The sequence below is a fragment of the Episyrphus balteatus genome, chromosome 3, assembly GCF_945859705.1.
Source record: "Episyrphus balteatus chromosome 3, idEpiBalt1.1, whole genome shotgun sequence".
Taxonomy (NCBI): Eukaryota; Metazoa; Arthropoda; class Insecta; order Diptera; family Syrphidae; genus Episyrphus; species Episyrphus balteatus.
This window is the reverse complement of record NC_079136.1, coordinates 36,736,804-36,755,524: the sequence shown is the minus strand read 5'-3', so window position 1 is coordinate 36,755,524 and position 18,721 is coordinate 36,736,804. Positions and strand designations below refer to the sequence as shown.

General features: G+C 27.5%; 1 protein-coding gene across 12 annotated transcripts in view; it reads left to right on the top strand.

The window, feature by feature from the left end:
- Positions 1-18,331, top strand: part of LOC129913862 (polypyrimidine tract-binding protein 3) — a 525,860-nt gene extending 507,529 nt beyond the window's left edge. For all 12 annotated transcript variants that reach the window (XM_055992807.1, XM_055992802.1, XM_055992808.1 and 9 more), the window contains 4 exons: positions 923-1,015; positions 13,492-13,708; positions 16,774-16,851; positions 17,102-18,331. In XM_055992807.1, the coding sequence (XP_055848782.1) occupies positions 923-1,015; positions 13,492-13,708; positions 16,774-16,851; positions 17,102-17,234 (521 nt within the window). In that variant the 3' untranslated portion in view covers positions 17,235-18,331. The remainder of the gene's footprint in view (positions 1-922; positions 1,016-13,491; positions 13,709-16,773; positions 16,852-17,101) is intronic.
- Positions 18,332-18,721: the final 390 nt, after the last annotated feature.

Here is an 18,721-nt window from a genome sequence, read left to right as displayed (position 1 = left end):
TTTCGAGTATCAGTGCTTTTATTTGGTAGCAGTTTATAAAGAATTTGAAGAAATTTTTCTAGCAGCATAAACGGTCTGGTTTATTGCTGACCAAATATTACCAATCCTACAAATATTTGCTTCAAAGTAAAATTTCGGGTATCAGTTCTTCTATTCGATAGCTGTTTATTTAGAATTTGAAGAATTTTTTTTAACTGCATCAACGATCTGGTTTATTGCTGATCGAATTTGACCAATCTTAGTCATTTCAGCTTCAAAGTAAAATTTCGAGTATCAGTGCTTTTATTTGGTAGCAGTTTATTAAGAATTTGAAGAAATTTTTCTAGCAGCATAAACGGTCTGGTTTATTGCTGACCAAATATGACCAATCCTACAAATATTTGCTTCAAAGTAAAATTTCGGGTATCAGTTCTTCTATTCGATAGCAGTTTATTTAGAATTTGAAAAAATTTGTTTAACTGCATCAACGATCTGGTTTATTACTGATCGAATTTGACCAATCTTAGTCATTTCAGCTCCAAAGTAGAATTTCGAGTATCAGTGCTTTTATTTGGTAGCAGTTTATTAAGAATTTGAAGAAATTTTTCTAGCAGCATTAACGGTCTTGTTGATTGCTGACCGAATTTGACCAAGCTTAGAAATTTTCTTCTTCTTTTCGGTAGCAGATTATTAAGAATTCGAAGAATTTCTTCAAGATGCCTTAGTGGCCAAGTTAAGTTGAGGACATACTTCGAATCACTAACAAGCCCCAAGCAACATTTTGAATGCATCAGAGTTTAAAAAAAAAAATATTCAAGATTAAAAATTAAAATCTCAGTTTTATTATTATTTTTTCTATTTTTTAAGTGTAAATTTAAAAAAATATATATAATTTTATTGAATAGCTAATAAAATAATGTTGTAAATTTCTTTTTATAATTAGGTGTATATGGTGATGTGCAACGTGTAAAAATTTTGTACAACAAGAAAGATTCAGCTCTTATACAAATGGCCGAACCTCAACAGGCATATTTAGGTAAGTTTCATATTAATTTTCCTTTTAAAAATAATGAAAAAAGAAACAATTAAAATATATTTCGTTTTAAAAAATTTACCCAAATATCATAATTTTTAAAATCAATTTTACCAAAGCTCACATGAATTTCCTCCACTGCTGGCATGAAAAATACATCAAAAAAGCAAATATTTGATGATGAATAATAATTCTACCAATTATATTATTACATGAAAATTCCTTCCTACTTTTTTTCTGTATGTGAGACTTTATATACATTATTTTGGTTTTTAATTCCATCCATACAAAAATTAAATATATTTAACAAAAACAACAATAAAGAAAAATTAATTAAACACTACGGCAAAAATATCAAGTAAAACACAGACAGAAAACAAAAAATACAACAACAACAAAATACAAGCATATAATATTCACAAAAGAAATAAAAGAAAGGCACTTATCCTTCGAGGCTTGCTCCGTTTTTTTTTTTTTTTCTCTTCTCCAGTCCCTTGTGAATAAATGTAATTTACCCTTAGGACTTTTGTGCAAGGGAATTACCTCAATCTCGGTAGTGTGGCAACCTTCATATGAGAGTTTAGTGATGGCAAACCTTTATGAAATTACGGCTTAACAATTTTGTATCATTTTTTATTTTTTCCATACAAGTCTATTTTTGTGAATTAGACCAGTTTATACCAATCGAGAAACGGTTTGGTTTTTGTAACTCTATCGCCAGATTTTACCATTGAGTTATTAGACTTCAGCAATTAAGACTGATAATAATTTAAAGTTTTTATACCAATTGGATGAATTTTTTTCATCAATTGGTATAAAATGGCCCAGAGCATGAAAATGAGTAGTTTCTGATTTCAAGATGTGCAAATACTTATAGTTTTGTATTTTGGAACCTGATTCATTTTTATACCAGTCAGAAACGAATATAGTCTAAAAGTTTCTTAAAGCCATAACTCCAATAACAATTACCGAACTCTGCTCTGAATACTTAAAACATTAATTTTATTCGTACTTATCTCTATTTAATTTTTTAATATGACTAAATTTTGGTGATTTATGAACGTAAACCTTTGTTTTGTCTGACTGGTATAAAAATACGTATCTCGTTTATGTTTCCCAATGTAAATTTTATTCAAGAAAATCTCTTCTTTCAATTTGCTAGACAGTAGATTTTATACAGGTTTCTAAATATGTTTGATTGTTTAATACATTATTGGTATAAACTGGTCTAAAACATGAAAAATTGTAATTTGTTGATTTTTTTTTTTTCATTTGAAAAAGTACGGAAACTTTGTTTTGCCATCACTGGCTTTACATTTTGTTTACCTACAGAACAACCAACAACAATTATGAAAATTTTATACCTTGACTATATGTATGTATGTGTATGAGTCGAAGTAGGTATATGGTTAATTCCGGTGCCGTTGAATGACGCAGTCGAATGCAGGAATTCATATTTAATAATATGTTTACGATAAAGCGCATTGGGGGTATGCTATTATAACAATGGTTTAACATTTTTGTACAGCGTAGCGCGCCCCCATCACCCCCCAAACTCCCCCAAAACAATATTTATAGCGAAAAAGAGGAGATTGGGGGAGTTGTAACCTATACAACACACACAACCATTCCACTACTACTCTCTGTGGCACATGCATATTTGGTTATGTTGTCGCTTACAATAAGAGTTAAGAATTTTTAATAAAAGATTTGATTATTTTTTTTTTTTTTTTGGTCGAAAAAGAGAGAGACGACAAGTATTCAGGCCATTGGAATGCTTTATTAAAGCCCTATGCGCTATATAGTACAATGCCTGTGTTCTACCAATAAAATGAGAACAATAAGCAGATTTGTTAAAATTTTAATTTAATAAAAGTTAAAAATGGAAAAACCATAAAATTTATATATCAAAGTTTTTTCCATCATCAATGGCAAAAAAGGATATGCACAGAATATCCTGGTATAATGATGGAATGTCAACCTTTTTTAAAGAGAGCAACAGCAAATTACCAAAAAGCGATAAATATTTAAAATAATTTTATATTTTTAATTACGAAAACATTTAAAAAGCCGATTCATGCTCTTTCATAGTATTTTTTTTTTTTTGGTTTTTGGGTAATTTTATGTACGTACTTGGTGTAAATACCTCATTCAGATGATCTGACAATTACATGGAATCTTGATGCATTCCATTGATGTTAATTGTTTGATAGGATCAAGTATGATGATAAATAAATTAATTTGATGAAATTCTCATTTTAATTAAAGTTTTATTTTTTTTTTTTATTTTTACAAACTTACATGAAAATATTTTTTATTCACATTAATTGGATTAATTAATGTTGTCAAAAATTTTTAAATATTTTTAAGTTTCATAAAAATATCAGAATTTGCTTCAACTTTCATGTAAATAAGTTTGTATCTCGCAAAATATATATGAATTTGAATAAATGCCAACATCTTCACTTGGCTGGAATGTTCTTCTAGGATAGTCCAACTTTTGTTTTTCTTAAGAGTTTTAAATTACCTCTGATGTGAATACTTATTTACTAAAGGTGGAATTCCACTTTTCGCCTTATTTTGAATTTCGAGGGAAAAATTGTTTTTTTTTTTAATAAATCCAGTACTAGGGTTGTAAAAAGTCATTTTATTTTTAATGCATTTGCTTTCCATTACAAATTTAAAAAAAATTTATGGCAAATAAAAAAAATTTGCATTTAAAAAAATATTTATTGCAACTAAAAAATATTTGCATAAAAAAAATTTTATTGCAAATGAAAAAATAAAATTTTTATTGCAAATAAAAATATTTTGCACTGAAAAAAAAATTTGTAAGAAATTCGACGAGTATAAAAAAAAAACTATTTAATTCACTTTAATTTAATTCATTCATTTTGCATTGGATTTTTTTTTTCAGTGCAGAAAATTTTTTATTTGCATTAAAATTTGTTTTTCAATGCATAATATTTTTATTTGCAATAAAAATTTAATTTTCAATGCAATTTTTTTTTCATTTGCAATAAATTTTTTTTTTTTTGAATGCAAAATATTTTTAGTTGCAATAAATATTTTTTTTTAATAATGCAAATATTTTTTAGTTGTAATAAATATTTTTTTTTTTTTTATTTCGAATGCATTTTTTTTTAATCTGCTCTCAAAAAATATTTTTTCCGAAAGAGGATGGATATGAAAGGACCTTCAAAACTGAGAAAGTATAACTTGAAAAGTGTTTCTGCAGTTAATTTCAGACTTAATTTGCTGCCATTATTAAAAATAAAAATAAAGATCAAAAAGCTGATTTAATTTGATTACGAGCAAAATGTGGTAGATAAAATTTTTATCATGAATTTTAAATCAAAGTGCATATGTTTCCATAAAAAATAAATCACTCATTAAAAAGAATTAAATTTTATTTTTTGTTATATTTTTATAAACTCACATTATTTTAAGTGTATGAAAGCCCACCCCTGATTTTTAAAATATACTCACCAGAAAGCTATAACTCCATAGCATTTTTAATGTAGTGCTGTAAAGTTTTCTAATTATAATATGTTACACGGAAATCAGATATAAATAATGACTTGCATGGAAATAATATACAAAGTAATGAAAATGACGTACAAACGTGCCAAGGTACTATAAAAAGTGTTTTTTTTTTTTTTTTTTTATTTTAATAAATTTAAGGGATTAAAAATAAAATCCAATAACATTTCGAAATTAAATTAATTCAAAAGAAATGTATAGTCAGGAATTAAAGGTAGTGGATATCGAGAAGCCAAAATATTAATCTAAAATGATGACGTGGTCTTTTGACTGCAACATCATTGTAGTGACGTATGCTCTCCTGATTCTAAGCTATATAAAATGGTATTATTCTCAGGAAAAGGTTAAGATGACATGTATTATTCAAAATGGTAACTCATACAAACAATTCAAATACAAATCCTGAACTGAAATTGTAATCCTTGTTGGTTTTTGTTGTTTTGTAATTTCTAATGTGTGTTTGTGTAATGACCCAACACATAACTGTATGAAAAGAAACAAAGCCAAAAACATTAACACACAAAAGGATAACAAAAGGATAACTTGCTTGAATAGGTGTATATACATATGAATTGTCATCATTATACTATACATAGAAGACCACATTGCCTTTTGAGGGGGTGAATATTAAATTATTTTATATTTATAAATTAACTTTACCGGAAGGATGTGTTTGCCTTTTTTTTTTTGTAATTTTGTATAATCATATAGTTACACTCCTTATTCCCAAATGAAAATGCTCTAAGGATTCATTTCATATATACTTTTCGAATCTCTAAAAAGAGGAATTGAAAATTAAATAACACCATGCGGTTTGTAGGTACGTGTATACAATAATACAAGAAGTTTTGCATAACTTTTGATATCCTGAATTTGTAATGAAATTATAGAAACAAAAGGATACACAAAAATAAACATTGAAGCCAAAAGCTATTGTGTTTAATGACTTACATTATTTCATATCCTTTTGATAAAAAAGAAATCGTTATATAAAAGTTAACTATACTTTTGAAGTTTTATTATTTTTAGATTATTCTCTTGCTAACTTCACCATTGAAATTATTTCGGACGAAGAATATTTTAAAGTGAAGACTTCTTTAGTATCGTAGTGATTTGAAACACGTTCGATTTTTATGGTTATATTTCGTTCATTAAATTTCGGACGAAAAATATTCTTTTGGCTAAATTTCCTACGAAGAAAATTCCTTTGGCTAAATATCGAACGAAAAATATTCCTTTCGTTAAATTTTGGAAGAATAATATTCTTTTCGTTAAATTTCAGACGAAGAATATCCCTTTCGTTAACTTTTGGACGAAGAATATTCCTTTGGCTTAATTTCGGACAAAGAATATTCCTTTCGTTAAATTTCAGACAAAGAATATTTCTTTGGCTTAATTTCGGGATAAGAATATTCTTTTCGTTAAATTTTTGACAAAGAATATTCCCTTGGCTAAATTTCGGACGAAGAATATTAAATTCGTTAAATTTCTGACATAGAATATTTCGTTCCTTAAATTTCGGACAAAAAATATTCTTTTGGCTTTAATTTCCGACAAAGAAAATTCCTTTGGCTAAATATCGAACGAAAAATATTACTTTCGTTAAATTTTGTAAGAATAATATTCTTTTCGTTAAATTTCAGACGAAGAATATCCCTTTCGTTAACTTTTGGACGAAGAATATTCCTTTGGCTTAATTTCGGACAAAGAATATTCCTTTCGTTAAATTTCAGACAAAGAATATTTCTTTGGCTTAATTTCGGGATAAGAATATTCTTTTCGTTAAATTGCGGACAAAGAATATTTCTTTCCTTAAATTTTAGACGAAGAATATTCTTTTGGCTTAGTTTCGGACAAAGAATATTCCTTTAGCTATATTTCGGACAAAGAATTTTCCTTTCGTTAAATTTCGGAGGAAGAATATTCCATTTGTTAAATCTGGAACAAAAAAAATTCCTTTGGCTTAATTTCGGTATAAGAATATTCTTTTCGTTAAATTTCGAATATTCATTTCGTTTTTCGGACCAAAAATATCAGTTTCGCTTAATTTCAAAAATATCTGAATGGCATATTCTTCATATCCGATTGGAATATTTTTCGTCAGAATGAAATAGAAAGTTTTTCATCGGAGTACTGAGATGAAATCTTCTCCGTCTGGGCATCGATATAGTTTTAATGGTTTGCAAATTTATTGCTTTTCGAAATCTTTAATGTTTTTAAAATCGTCAGAAAAAAAACCAATTGATTCCAAGAGGATTCAGCTGAAAGAAACCCTATTCCATATACTTTAATTAAACCGATTATTTCATTTCCCGTACCATTTTTTAAATTCCGTAAAAGACTTTTTCAGCCGAAAAATAAGCCTCTGAATTTTTTGATGAAGTTTTCTAAAATTACAACTCTAGTGTATATTTCGTGAAATATTGAAATCGGCTTTTAGGTTCGCATAATTAACGAAGCTGTACATTGTGCCACCATTATTGCTAACTTATTATTCAGAATTATTCCTCCAAATTCAAGCGAACTCCAATTGTGTTTATTATACCTACGCTAGCCTGAGCTGGTTGACCGCGTTGCGAATATTAAACTAACTATAAAATTTTGCGTTCTGACTGTGTGATGGCGGCTGCCGCTGAATATCTAATAACCCTTGAGCTTGGGTGATCGATTTGGTCATAGTTCAGCTAATAGATATTTACGTTACAGAGACTGTTTTGATATTGAAGACAAATATGGTTGTGTGTGTGTGTGTGTGTAGGTAGTTGTCGCGTCGTCGTGTCATTGCGTGTGTGTACTTTTACTCTTGTGTGATGCAATCCGATTATAAAGGATATTTGCATGCAAATTCTCAACACCATATCAAAGTTCACTTCGATGTACATATTTATATGTAGATACAATACCTTCCTTTCTATTTATACCTACAAGTTCATATAACAAGCGTCAGAGGGCGCGGAATTCATCATCGAAATGAATTCGCACGAAACCTGACAGACACATATACACTCTCAGAGCATTTAATTTAATTAAAATTAATAGGATTCCGTTATTGAATTCTTTTTTTTTTTTTTTTTCATTTCTCCAACTCTTGCTCTTTAAGGACTATAAATGCGCGCATAGTTAATATATGTAGATAGAGGTAGGAGTCTGTATGAAGGATATATTTATGTATGTATATGTTTTGTGTAGAACTTTTGCATATAAACGAAGAAGAGAATATGCAATCAGTGCGGCAGTTTTGACTGCGACTCTTGGGAGTGTTATGAAAACAAACATTATTTCTGACGTTTATTGGATAACACCTTTATGTGTATGCATAGATAGATATATCCTGGCAATACAGCTATCCACTATACAGCATTACCCTGGAGGTAATATCATGCAAATATTGTGTATATCCTGAATTCTATTTTATACCTCATTCAACTATTTAACTAAGGTTGTTGTTGTTGTTGTTGGTGAAGTTGAAAGAGACGATGGTACATATTAAGATTTGTCATGCGAAGCTGGAGCTGTTTTTTTTTTCAATTTTTATAGCTTAATTAAATTTTTTTATTAAAAAAGTTGAATATATATTTTCAAAATCAAGAAATGTTAGAACTAAGGATCTCTTTTTCATCAATTTCAAGCAATTTTTTTTAACCCTCTGACTTCTGTTTTCAACTTTGTTTTCAATTAATGAAAAATCAAGGTGATTCCGGACCTAGAATGTGCTTAAAGAACATTGAAATTCCGCCGCATCACCGCTGCACCACGTCCGCACCATGATCAAAAATTTCTAAACCGCCGCACCATGGCTGCACCACGTGCCCACCATCTCATTTTGAATGAAAAATTCGGTGCGCCACCGCCACATCACGTCTGCACCATTATCAACAATTCTATTCTCGTACTTATACAAATGTTTAAGTCGTCTTCAAAGTTATTTTGACTTAAGGAAAAAATTGCTTGGTGGTCGAGTGGTTAAGGCGTTGGACTTCTAATTGAAAGTGTTTTTTTTTTTATTGTTCAATAATCCAAAACTATGTTTCATCGTGCAGCGAATTTTTCGTACAAAATTAAATGGTGTGGACGGTCAGCAGTCGTGGTGCAGCGGTGGTGCACCGAATTTTTCATACAAAAGGAAATGGTGCAGTCGTGGTGCGGCGGCGCGGCGGTGGTGCGCCGAAATTTTCCTACCTAATTTATTCTCTTTTTTTTAATTACTCTCTATTTTTATAAATAACAAACCAACGTCAGAACGTGTATTCTAGCAATCAATACTTCCCAAGCTCTCATTGGACTTGCTACAAAACCGGGGACAAAATGTGCTAAAAGAACATTTTATATAAATCCGTGACGAATATGTTGTTTGTTTGTCAGGCGTTATCTCAGAAATTACTTAACTGATTTAACTGAAACAAATTTAGTTACGTACCTCATTGTTTTAAGAGTGTTTTCAGTTATTCTTTTTTTTTAATTCGAGAAGTTTTTTTTACCCTTATAAATTGCAAAACAACGCCAGAACGGGTCTGCTAGTGATTAATACTTCCCACATTCCATGAATTTTTTCTTATTGGACTTGCTTCGAAGAGTTCTAGAAACAAAAAAATTCCCCTGGAAATAACAAAATCACAAAGTCTTTAATGGTCTGTTTTAATTCTTAGCAATTTCGCCAAACCTGAGATGTCGATTACACACTATTTTATTACTCAATATACTATGACATCTGTCCAACAAGTTTTCTTCTATCTAACGAATCCTTTTAATTTGCCGAGCTTCTTCGTATATTCAATACATAAAAAAAAAAAAACTATTTAATGACTTTACAAAAAATCCTTCCTACAAAATTGTATTTTATTAACAAAAACGAAAAAAAAGGTAGTAGAAAAAGAGTAGTAAAAAATATATTTTGTACTGCTAAGGAAATAAAATTCAGTATTAGCAACTTTTTTGCAACTTTGAAAGCCAATTTTTCTCATTTCGTATTCGATCATCCAATTAGCAAAAGAAAAAAAAAAGAAACAGAGAAGTAAACTTTTTAGTACCTACTATCGATGTGACGACCAAACGACTACGACGACATGTCCTTTGTATTATTATATCCTTGGACCTATTTGTAGCAAAAAAGAACGAAAGGACATTGTAGAAAACCATAAATTATGGCGGTATGGTATAGCAAATTCGAATTATCTAATAATTCATTTCTTTCGACAAACTGCAACAGCCTGCGGTCATAACCTTTTAAATGTCAAAAAGTTAGTGATGATGGGTGTGGGTTTTTTTTTTGAGGTAATGGTGGTGGTGTAACTTTTTTTTTCTTTATATTTTTATGATTTATATTTTTTATTTTCATCGTCAATTAATTTAACACCACCGCGACGAAGAGAAGGAAAAATCATAATTTCACTTGACAGTTAAATTGAATGCGATAAAAAAAAATCTTAAAATTAAAATATTACAAGGACATTCTTTTGTGACATCAAAAAATACAAATGATAAATGTTAAATGTTTTTTTTTATATTTGATTCTTAATAGAAAAATTAGAACTAGTTTGAATAAAGTTTTACTTTTAGAAATAAAATAAAAAAATATGTAACGGAGTACCACTGGGGAGTGTTATAAGGCCTTTACTATTAATTTCTATCAAATTTATTGTTTTTTCTTACAATCAATTTTGCTTATAGTCAAGATTTATGTAACTGAGGTGGGAAAAATATTTACAAACAATTTTTTTTTCTATTTAAAGGTCTAGGACATATTGAACTATCTATAAACATTAAGGACAATGAAAGGAATACCCAATGAATAATAACTTTAAGTACACATTCATTTCTAAAGGATGTTCTTTCCTTCTATATCCTGTTGTTTTTTTTTTTTTTTGCTATTGTTGGGTTAGTGCATCTTGGATATGGTTGCCAGATTGTTGATTTGTTTTTTTTTTTCAACGTTGTTGAAAATAAACATAAAAATATCAAAAAGAAATCGTTAAAGAATTTGTGCGGCATTTTTTTTTTTTTTTGGATAGAGAACGCTACACTTTTTTATGCACATGCAAAACTTTATCCCAACTATTTGATCAATTTCTAACATAATTGTAATATCATAACAAAAATGAACTATTTCAATCTAAAAATGGCTAAAAAAAAGTTCCTTACAGTACACAACTGTCTGTACTCAATAATAAACTGTCAACTGTCAAACAACTGTCTGTACTCAACAATTCAGAGGCACTTCAATGCACATTTAAGTCTGAACTCAATATTTATACAAATCATTGCTCAGTACATTTCAATCTGTACTCAATACATTAAAACTGTTACACAGTACAGAACAATCATTACTCAATTCTTGCAAGTCTACGCAGCTCATAAGATTCTGTGTTGAGAACCTTAACGTCTGTAGGTATCTGTACTTAGTTCATCATATCCTGTACTGTTTGATTAATTACATAGATAAATAATACATAGGAATTTACTGAGATGATATCTCTGAGCTAAATTCACGTTTCCTAAATAATACCTAAATAAAATTCGGTACTCTGTAAAAAAAAAAATTATCTATCGGTACATATTTATTTAAGTTCAGTACATAAAAGCATGCATTAGGTACATTAAAAGACTAAAAATAATCTACTCAAAACTGCTAATCTTTAATCATAAAGTACGTATTAAGAAATCTAACATCTTAATATGTATTTTTAATAGTGAACTGACTTCAGTACTTTTTAACTGACTCAACTATTGTACTCAATACAAACTGTACTCAATACATATCGGTGCAGGAAAATCATTACTGACTGCATAAAAGTTTGTATGTAGGATGTATGTACTATATACACTATGGTGTACTGAATACATTACTTTCAGTGCTTAGCCATCTTGAATTTATATGTATGAATAATTTGTTTACTGTAATAGGTTCATATGTGATTTGTAACTATTGTGCAGTACCTACATATATTGTAGAGTTGTTGCAATTGCAATTCTCTATTCAGTACCTACGCAACTTTGGTGTTAAAACAAATATGGTACATTTAAAGAGTTTTTTTTTTTTTTACTTAGCGAGACTAGCACTCAAAGTACTCAATTAATGTCGGTTTTTGCGTACAAGTTTAATAAAATCCTAAATTTAACTTTGGATATCTTCCTACCACGAAAACACTTGCAGCTATAATTAAAAGAACTTGGCAATAATGTGAACTTCATAGACTGCTGTTCTTATATTGCTTGTTTATTTTTTTGGTTTTCTTCTTGTACTCTTCTTGGCTTTGAAAAGTCCTGGATTTGAATCCTTTATTTTATTTCTTATTCTTCTTATTCTTTTCGTAAGGTAAGCCCTATTACAAAAGTGTCAATGAGGGAAAAGGGATTTATTTATTGTTATGCACATTTTTCCTTTTAACCAATGGGATTGGGCATTGGGCAAAGTGAAAGGACAAAGGACAAGCTTCTACTGTGATGCTGTTTTATTTAGATTTTTTTTTTTTGCTGCTTCTTCTTTTTTATTGAGAAAATATATATTTTCCAATTTCCAATGGGATAGAAAGCTTAGTCAAATACATATTCACACAAAAAAAATCTATATCCCAGTACAAGGATCTATATTTTTATATATGTTTATACATTTATTTAAGAGTAGAAAATTTTTGTACTCCTTTTCCTTAGGGTTCAGTTAAAAGTCTTTGTTGATATTTTAGTTCAGGGACACAAACAACCATTTAATTGCCAGGACATTTCGGAAATAATGTCCTGCAGGGAGCAATAAAAAACCAAAAAAAAAAAAAAAGACAAAATATTGTGAGAGAAAGAGAAAGAATGAAAAAAAATATATAAATACAACAAACAACAACTGATTCAATCGAATTTATTTTGTTACCGGAAACATATAAGAGTTTCAATTATCACATCGACAACACGATGCCCCTCGGGTTGATGGTGTTTTTTTTTTTTTTTTTTTTTTTTTTTGAATATTCCCCCAACAACCACCAACAACAACAACAAAAAACAACTGAATTCGAAACAATTTTTTGGGAGTTGCATTTCGAGAGAGAGTGTTGGATGCGGAAATTTAATTGAAAATTCCATTCATTTTGTGTATTTATTTACCTATGATTGAGAGACGCAGGAAGAAACTGCAGTTTCCTGTTATGCAACAAACGGAAACTGAGTGCATATGTTGACAAAAAAAAATAATAACAAAAAAAAAAAAGAATCCTGTGAAGTATATACACCATACACACCTTGATGTGTCACCACATTTGTGGTTTACTGAACTCATTTAAATTTTAATGAACACAACTGAAATGAAATGAGGCAAATATAATGTGTTAAATAACAAACAAAAATATTGTTTTATATGTATGCAATTTTCTTTTGAAGTTTTTTTTGTTGTTGTTTTTGTTAAGAATAATTATAATCAATATAATGATATTGTATTAACATGATAAAGATTAATTTGCTGTGAAAAAAAGGTCCTTAATTGCTTGAAAATACGTAATGAACTTTTTGAAGTTCGATTTGACGAGAATATGTTCAGTACTCAGTAACCAAGCAGGAAAATACTTTAAAAGCAATTTAAATTTAAAAAAAGTTCTGAATTTTATCTTACTTGGTCCTAGGGGTCCTAATTGAGTCCTTTATCTTGTTCACAGAACTTCATTATTGCGTTTATAGACTAAGAATAAGTTCAGAAGCCAAACTAGGACTATTTTGGCAGATTTTTAAATGTAAAATCGATCCAAAATTTACACCACCGGGTTCTAAGGATCCTAATTGAGTTCTTAATCTGGTTTGCATAATTTCGTTATTCTGGTTATAGACTAAAAGCATATTCATTAGTCAAGCAGAGGAATATTTTTAAAACTTTTTAAATGAAAAAATCATATTCAATAACAAGTATTTCTATAAAATTGATTTTATTTTTAATAATTTTGTATTTCTTTTTTATTTTCTAGCAATGACTCATCTTGATAAATTGCGTCTATGGGGTAAATCGATACGTGTCATGGCTAGCAAGCATCAAGCTGTGCAACTACCTAAAGAAGGACAACCTGATGCTGGTTTAACACGTGACTATTCACAGAATCCATTGCATAGATTCAAAAAACCAGGCAGTAAAAATTATCAAAATATCTACCCACCATCGGCCACATTGCATTTAAGTAACATTCCGTAAGTATTTTATACAAAATAAATCTTTAAAAAATTCAAAATTATTTAATTTTTGTATTGAAATATCGATTTAAGGGACACCCTAATGAAAAAAACTCATTACAATTATTACATTTTTTTGCTATTTAAAAGATATGAGAGAAAAAGGATACTTTAATAGGAGCTTCTTTTTTCCTCATACCTCGACAGAACCAACAATAGTCGTCTGTCATTAGTAGAAGTTTTTTCTTCTTGAGCAACTTTCTTGTCATTGTTTTTTTTTTTTATTTTTTTTATTTTGTAACTCAAAACTCTTTGTCAGTATTTATTCCATTTAAAGTTACAACTTGAATGGAAAAATAATTCATCATGATGAGTCGCCAAAAGGTCACTTTGTGAAATTAACTTTCCTTCCAAAGAACTTTAAAGAATTTAACTTCAGGGAGGAGGTCCTTTTGGTCTACTTTATATTTAAATGGATGAATGATTCTTTTATAAATTTTCTCAATGACTAAATGACTTTAACAGACAAATTTATCATTTCAAAAAATGAAACAAAACTTACAAAGGTCAATACAAAATAATTCAGGTGCTCAAAAGAAATGGAAACTTTTTTACCTATATAAAATCTTGATACAAGAGTCTTAAAAACAAAAGCTTGGAAAAATCATTTTCTTTTCATATTCGATCAATTGGAGGAGGCACATTTCATACATTTGAAAAAGCCTTGTCTATCTAAAAAATATTCGGACAAAGAATTTAAGTTCAAAACATTCATATACTTCATAGGTATCCGGAGGAAAGGTATACAAAATATAATCCTATCCCTTTTTCTTTTTCATCAAAAGGTAGCTTTTTTGGTAAAAAGTTATAGGGTAGCAAAAGTTTTTTTTTTTTGTAGGATATTCAATTCGGTGACGAGAAGGTCCTTTGTATTGAGAGACATTTATACAAGGTGTTTATGAATGTTAAACCTTTTACCTTTTGATACTTCTTTTTTGATATCATAAATTAAAGTATAAAAAAAGTATCCTTCGTTCATAGTTTAAGAACTATTTTATACATTAAAGCCTTTGATCTTGCCTTATATTGCTTTTTAAACTTTCGAAACAGTATAAAGACTCTTTGATCAAAAGAGGACCATTTATTCAAAGCAAGTAGACCTTCAGAGTCAACATCTCCTCAACAAGTAGATATGTATGCATGCATAATAGATATAGCAGAAAATAATTTTCGATTTTGAAAAACAAAAATGTTGCTTTTTTTGAAAATTACTAACAAGAATCGATTATTTTGATCTCAAATTAGCAAATTTAAATTACTTTTTTACCAAGTTCGAATTTTTCAGGACTAAAAAATATAAAAAGTAGTTTTTTTTGTTGCAAAAACGGCTCTAACTTTTGAAATTAAAAATCATGTTTTTAATTGGAGGCACCGAAAATGGTACCGTTTTCTCGATTTCTGACTTTCTCGTAAGAGATTTAATCGATTTCAATGAGAATTTTTATACAAAAACGTTCTAGTATCCCTTATTTTAAAATTAATTTCAGTTTTTCAACAAATTATTATTATTTACAAAGTACAAATTTAGAAGAAAATACATTTTTACTTTTTAAAATAATTAATATAATTTTAAAACATGCGTTTTCAAATTAGTAGGTACAAATTTAAATTTTTCTGTGAATTTTTTATCACAAAAAATGTAAAACAAAAGTACCTATTCTTTTTTTTAACGAAACACTTTTATAAGTATTTTTCCCAGGTAACGGTTACCCTGAACTCATACGCAAGAAATTTTATTTGTACTTGAAAATGGCTTCCTTTGTCACTTATGTTTTTATAAATAGTTTGGTTTTGAATATTTATTTTCATTTTTACCAAGACAAAGTTATAATTCAGGTGATTAGGTTTTAGCTCAAATTTCTTATACTTGAATGGTTTTGCTTAATTTTAATGTTTTTCTATTAAAAATACGGTTTTTAATATAGAAATATGTATTTGAAATTAATAAAAAAAAATTACTAGAAAACTGTGTAATAAAATTTGTAGATATTGAAAAAGGACTAATTCCAAAGGTTGTCTTAAAAACTACAACAGATATTTTAACCGCATTAAACGCATATATCCGAAAAATAAGTTAACATAATTTTGTTTCATCAAAATTAACTAGTCTTTAAATGTGTTTCAAGGTTCCATTGCACTTTGCAACAGGACGCTTTCATAGTGACTTATGTGACGCTTTTGCTTATAATACCAAAATAAAAACCGCGAGTCAAAGGTCTGTTCAAATTTTCAGCTTGGTACTAATTATGTCCAGGTTTACACATTATTTTGAACACCCTGTCGACTATTTCGTTAACTGGGTCGAAAAAACCTATTTAAAAAAAAGAAAAGAAAAAAAAAATAAAACAAAAATCCAAGTCAAAAAAAAAAAAAGAAGAAGTTACCCTTCTGACACAAGATAAAACTTGGGTTTCGGTCTAGAGATACCATAAGTTTGATGAAAAATTTGAATTTCTTTTTCTGTCTTCTTTTTTTTTTAATGCTGTCCCAGTTTCGGTTCAGATCTATGAAGTGCTAAAAAAAATACTTCTTTTTTATTTTACTTGGTAATACGTTTCTACGGTAGTTGTGTAGGTACACTCTTCTAACTTTGATGTAAACTTTTCACAGACTCTTCAGATAAAGTTATTGTTTTCGTTACATTTTTTTTTCGTAGACTTTTTCTTAATCAACATTGCAATCCAGCAAAAAAATATAGACTAGGAATTGTCACTTTAGATGGTTTGGTTTGGTGTTGTAAAATAAAAATAAAAAAAAAATATCTGAAATTTCTTTCAGGTTTTATTTTTATTTTTTTTTTTACCTATTTATTTTATTTCCAAGTGTTTCAATAAAAGTGGATAAAGTTTTCGTCTTGAAAGTTTGAGCTTTTTATTACAACAATTTGTTTTTTGCATTACTGACTTAAATATATTTATTGTATTTCGCCATGATAAAATTAAACAAACATTTATTTAAGACAAATTTAAAAATATCTTGTTAAAAACTTATTTAAAGAAATAACAATTTCTATTTACTTTCAGAGCATCTTGTACAGAGGAAGACATCAAAGAAGCCTTCACAACAAATAATTTCGAAGTTAAAGCTTTCAAATTCTTTCCGTAAGTATTTTTTAATTACATATTTAGCAAACAATATATTATTATTTATTATATAAATTATTTATTATATTATAAATTATTTATTATATTATAAATTATTATTAAAATAGGTAGTTATAAATAACTATATAAATTATTTATAAATAATTATATAAATTATATATAAATAATTATTTAAAATCATTATTAAATAAATATTTAAAATTTTATATTAATACCTATAATTTTATTTTTATTTCCTAATTAACAGTAAAGACCGCAAAATGGCCCTCCTACAGCTCTCATCTGTCGAAGAAGCCGTATTAGCTCTTATCAAAATGCACAACCATCAACTTTCCGAGTCAAATCATTTACGTGTCAGCTTTTCAAAATCAAATATTTAAGTGATAATTTTTACTTATATTTAAACTTATAAAAAAACCTTCAGAAAAAAAAATCAACAATAGAAGACAATGTTACCACAGCAGTAAAAAAAAAACTACAAACAAAAAATCTCTCAATTTTATGTCACACGAAAAGCTCTCACCTGATTATAATGAAACAGAATCTCTTTGGAAGCAGCCCGTCAATAAAAAAAAAGACCGCGCAGACAACAATATTAAAAAACAAAATTTTACTAAAATACCTAAACAAACAAATATTTTCAATCCCATTTTTTTGAAAGCAAAATTTCAAAAATTAAAAACGGATATTTTTTGTTTATAAAAAAAAATAATTTATATCGCACAGACATTCAACAACAAAAAAAACTTCTTTATATATAAATATATATGTTGATATTTATGTATCTATACATATATACTATATTTAAATATACAATTTGAAATTATAATAAATAAACAAGAGTTTCGTATTTAAATGTAAAATCTAATGTATTAAAACAAAAAAACGCAAAAAATTTAAGAAAAACATTATTATTATGTAGATATACATCTACATAAAAATAAATTATATATAAATATATATATATTTGACATTTTACGTAGATATATTTGTATGAAGGAGCATTATAAATAAAACAAAAATATTATCATTATATATATTATATAAATGTCTCAATGTAATTTTTAAGTAAAAAAAAAAAATGATAAAAAACAATTTACATAAAAATAAAAAAAAAATTCAAATTAACTGAAATCACTGTCACAAAAAAAAATTAAAATTAACAAAAAAAAATTAAATAAAAAAGAAAGACAGACAGAATGAAATATGCAAAAAAAAACTGATTTTTTGATATATTTTACAACCAAAATAAGAAAATACATATTTTATGAATGTATTTTGAAAAAAGGATAGGAAACAAAAAAAAATTAATTGAAAATTTATGCTATCAGTCGAGATTACACAAAATGGCAGCCACACAAAATTAAGAACTAAAAAACCAGAACATAACAAAAACCGATTTCAAATGAAATAGAAAATATTTATCCCAACGATAAATTTGAATTGTTACACAAAACAAAAAAAAAATAAAACAGAACTAATTACAAAAAAAAAAAATAGTATAAAGCAAACAAAAAAATGGATGAAATACAATCAAGTCACTAAAATTATTATTATATTTAAAATTTTATTTAAATAAAAAAAAAAAATAAAATTTTACTTAAAAAATAAAAAGAAGAAAAAAACAATCCCAAGACTTTTGAAGTTATATTTATACATGGAAAAATATATATACATTTTAATACAAAACAAAATGTGTATTTTGTATTTATTCAAGAAAAAAAAAACAAAACAAAAAAATCATTTAATCAGATATATATATATGTATGTGTATATTTTTTAATTCAAACTTAATTTTTAAAACCAAGCGCTTAATTTTGTTAAAATCTAGAGTTAAATTTAATACAAACAAAAAATATATTAAAAA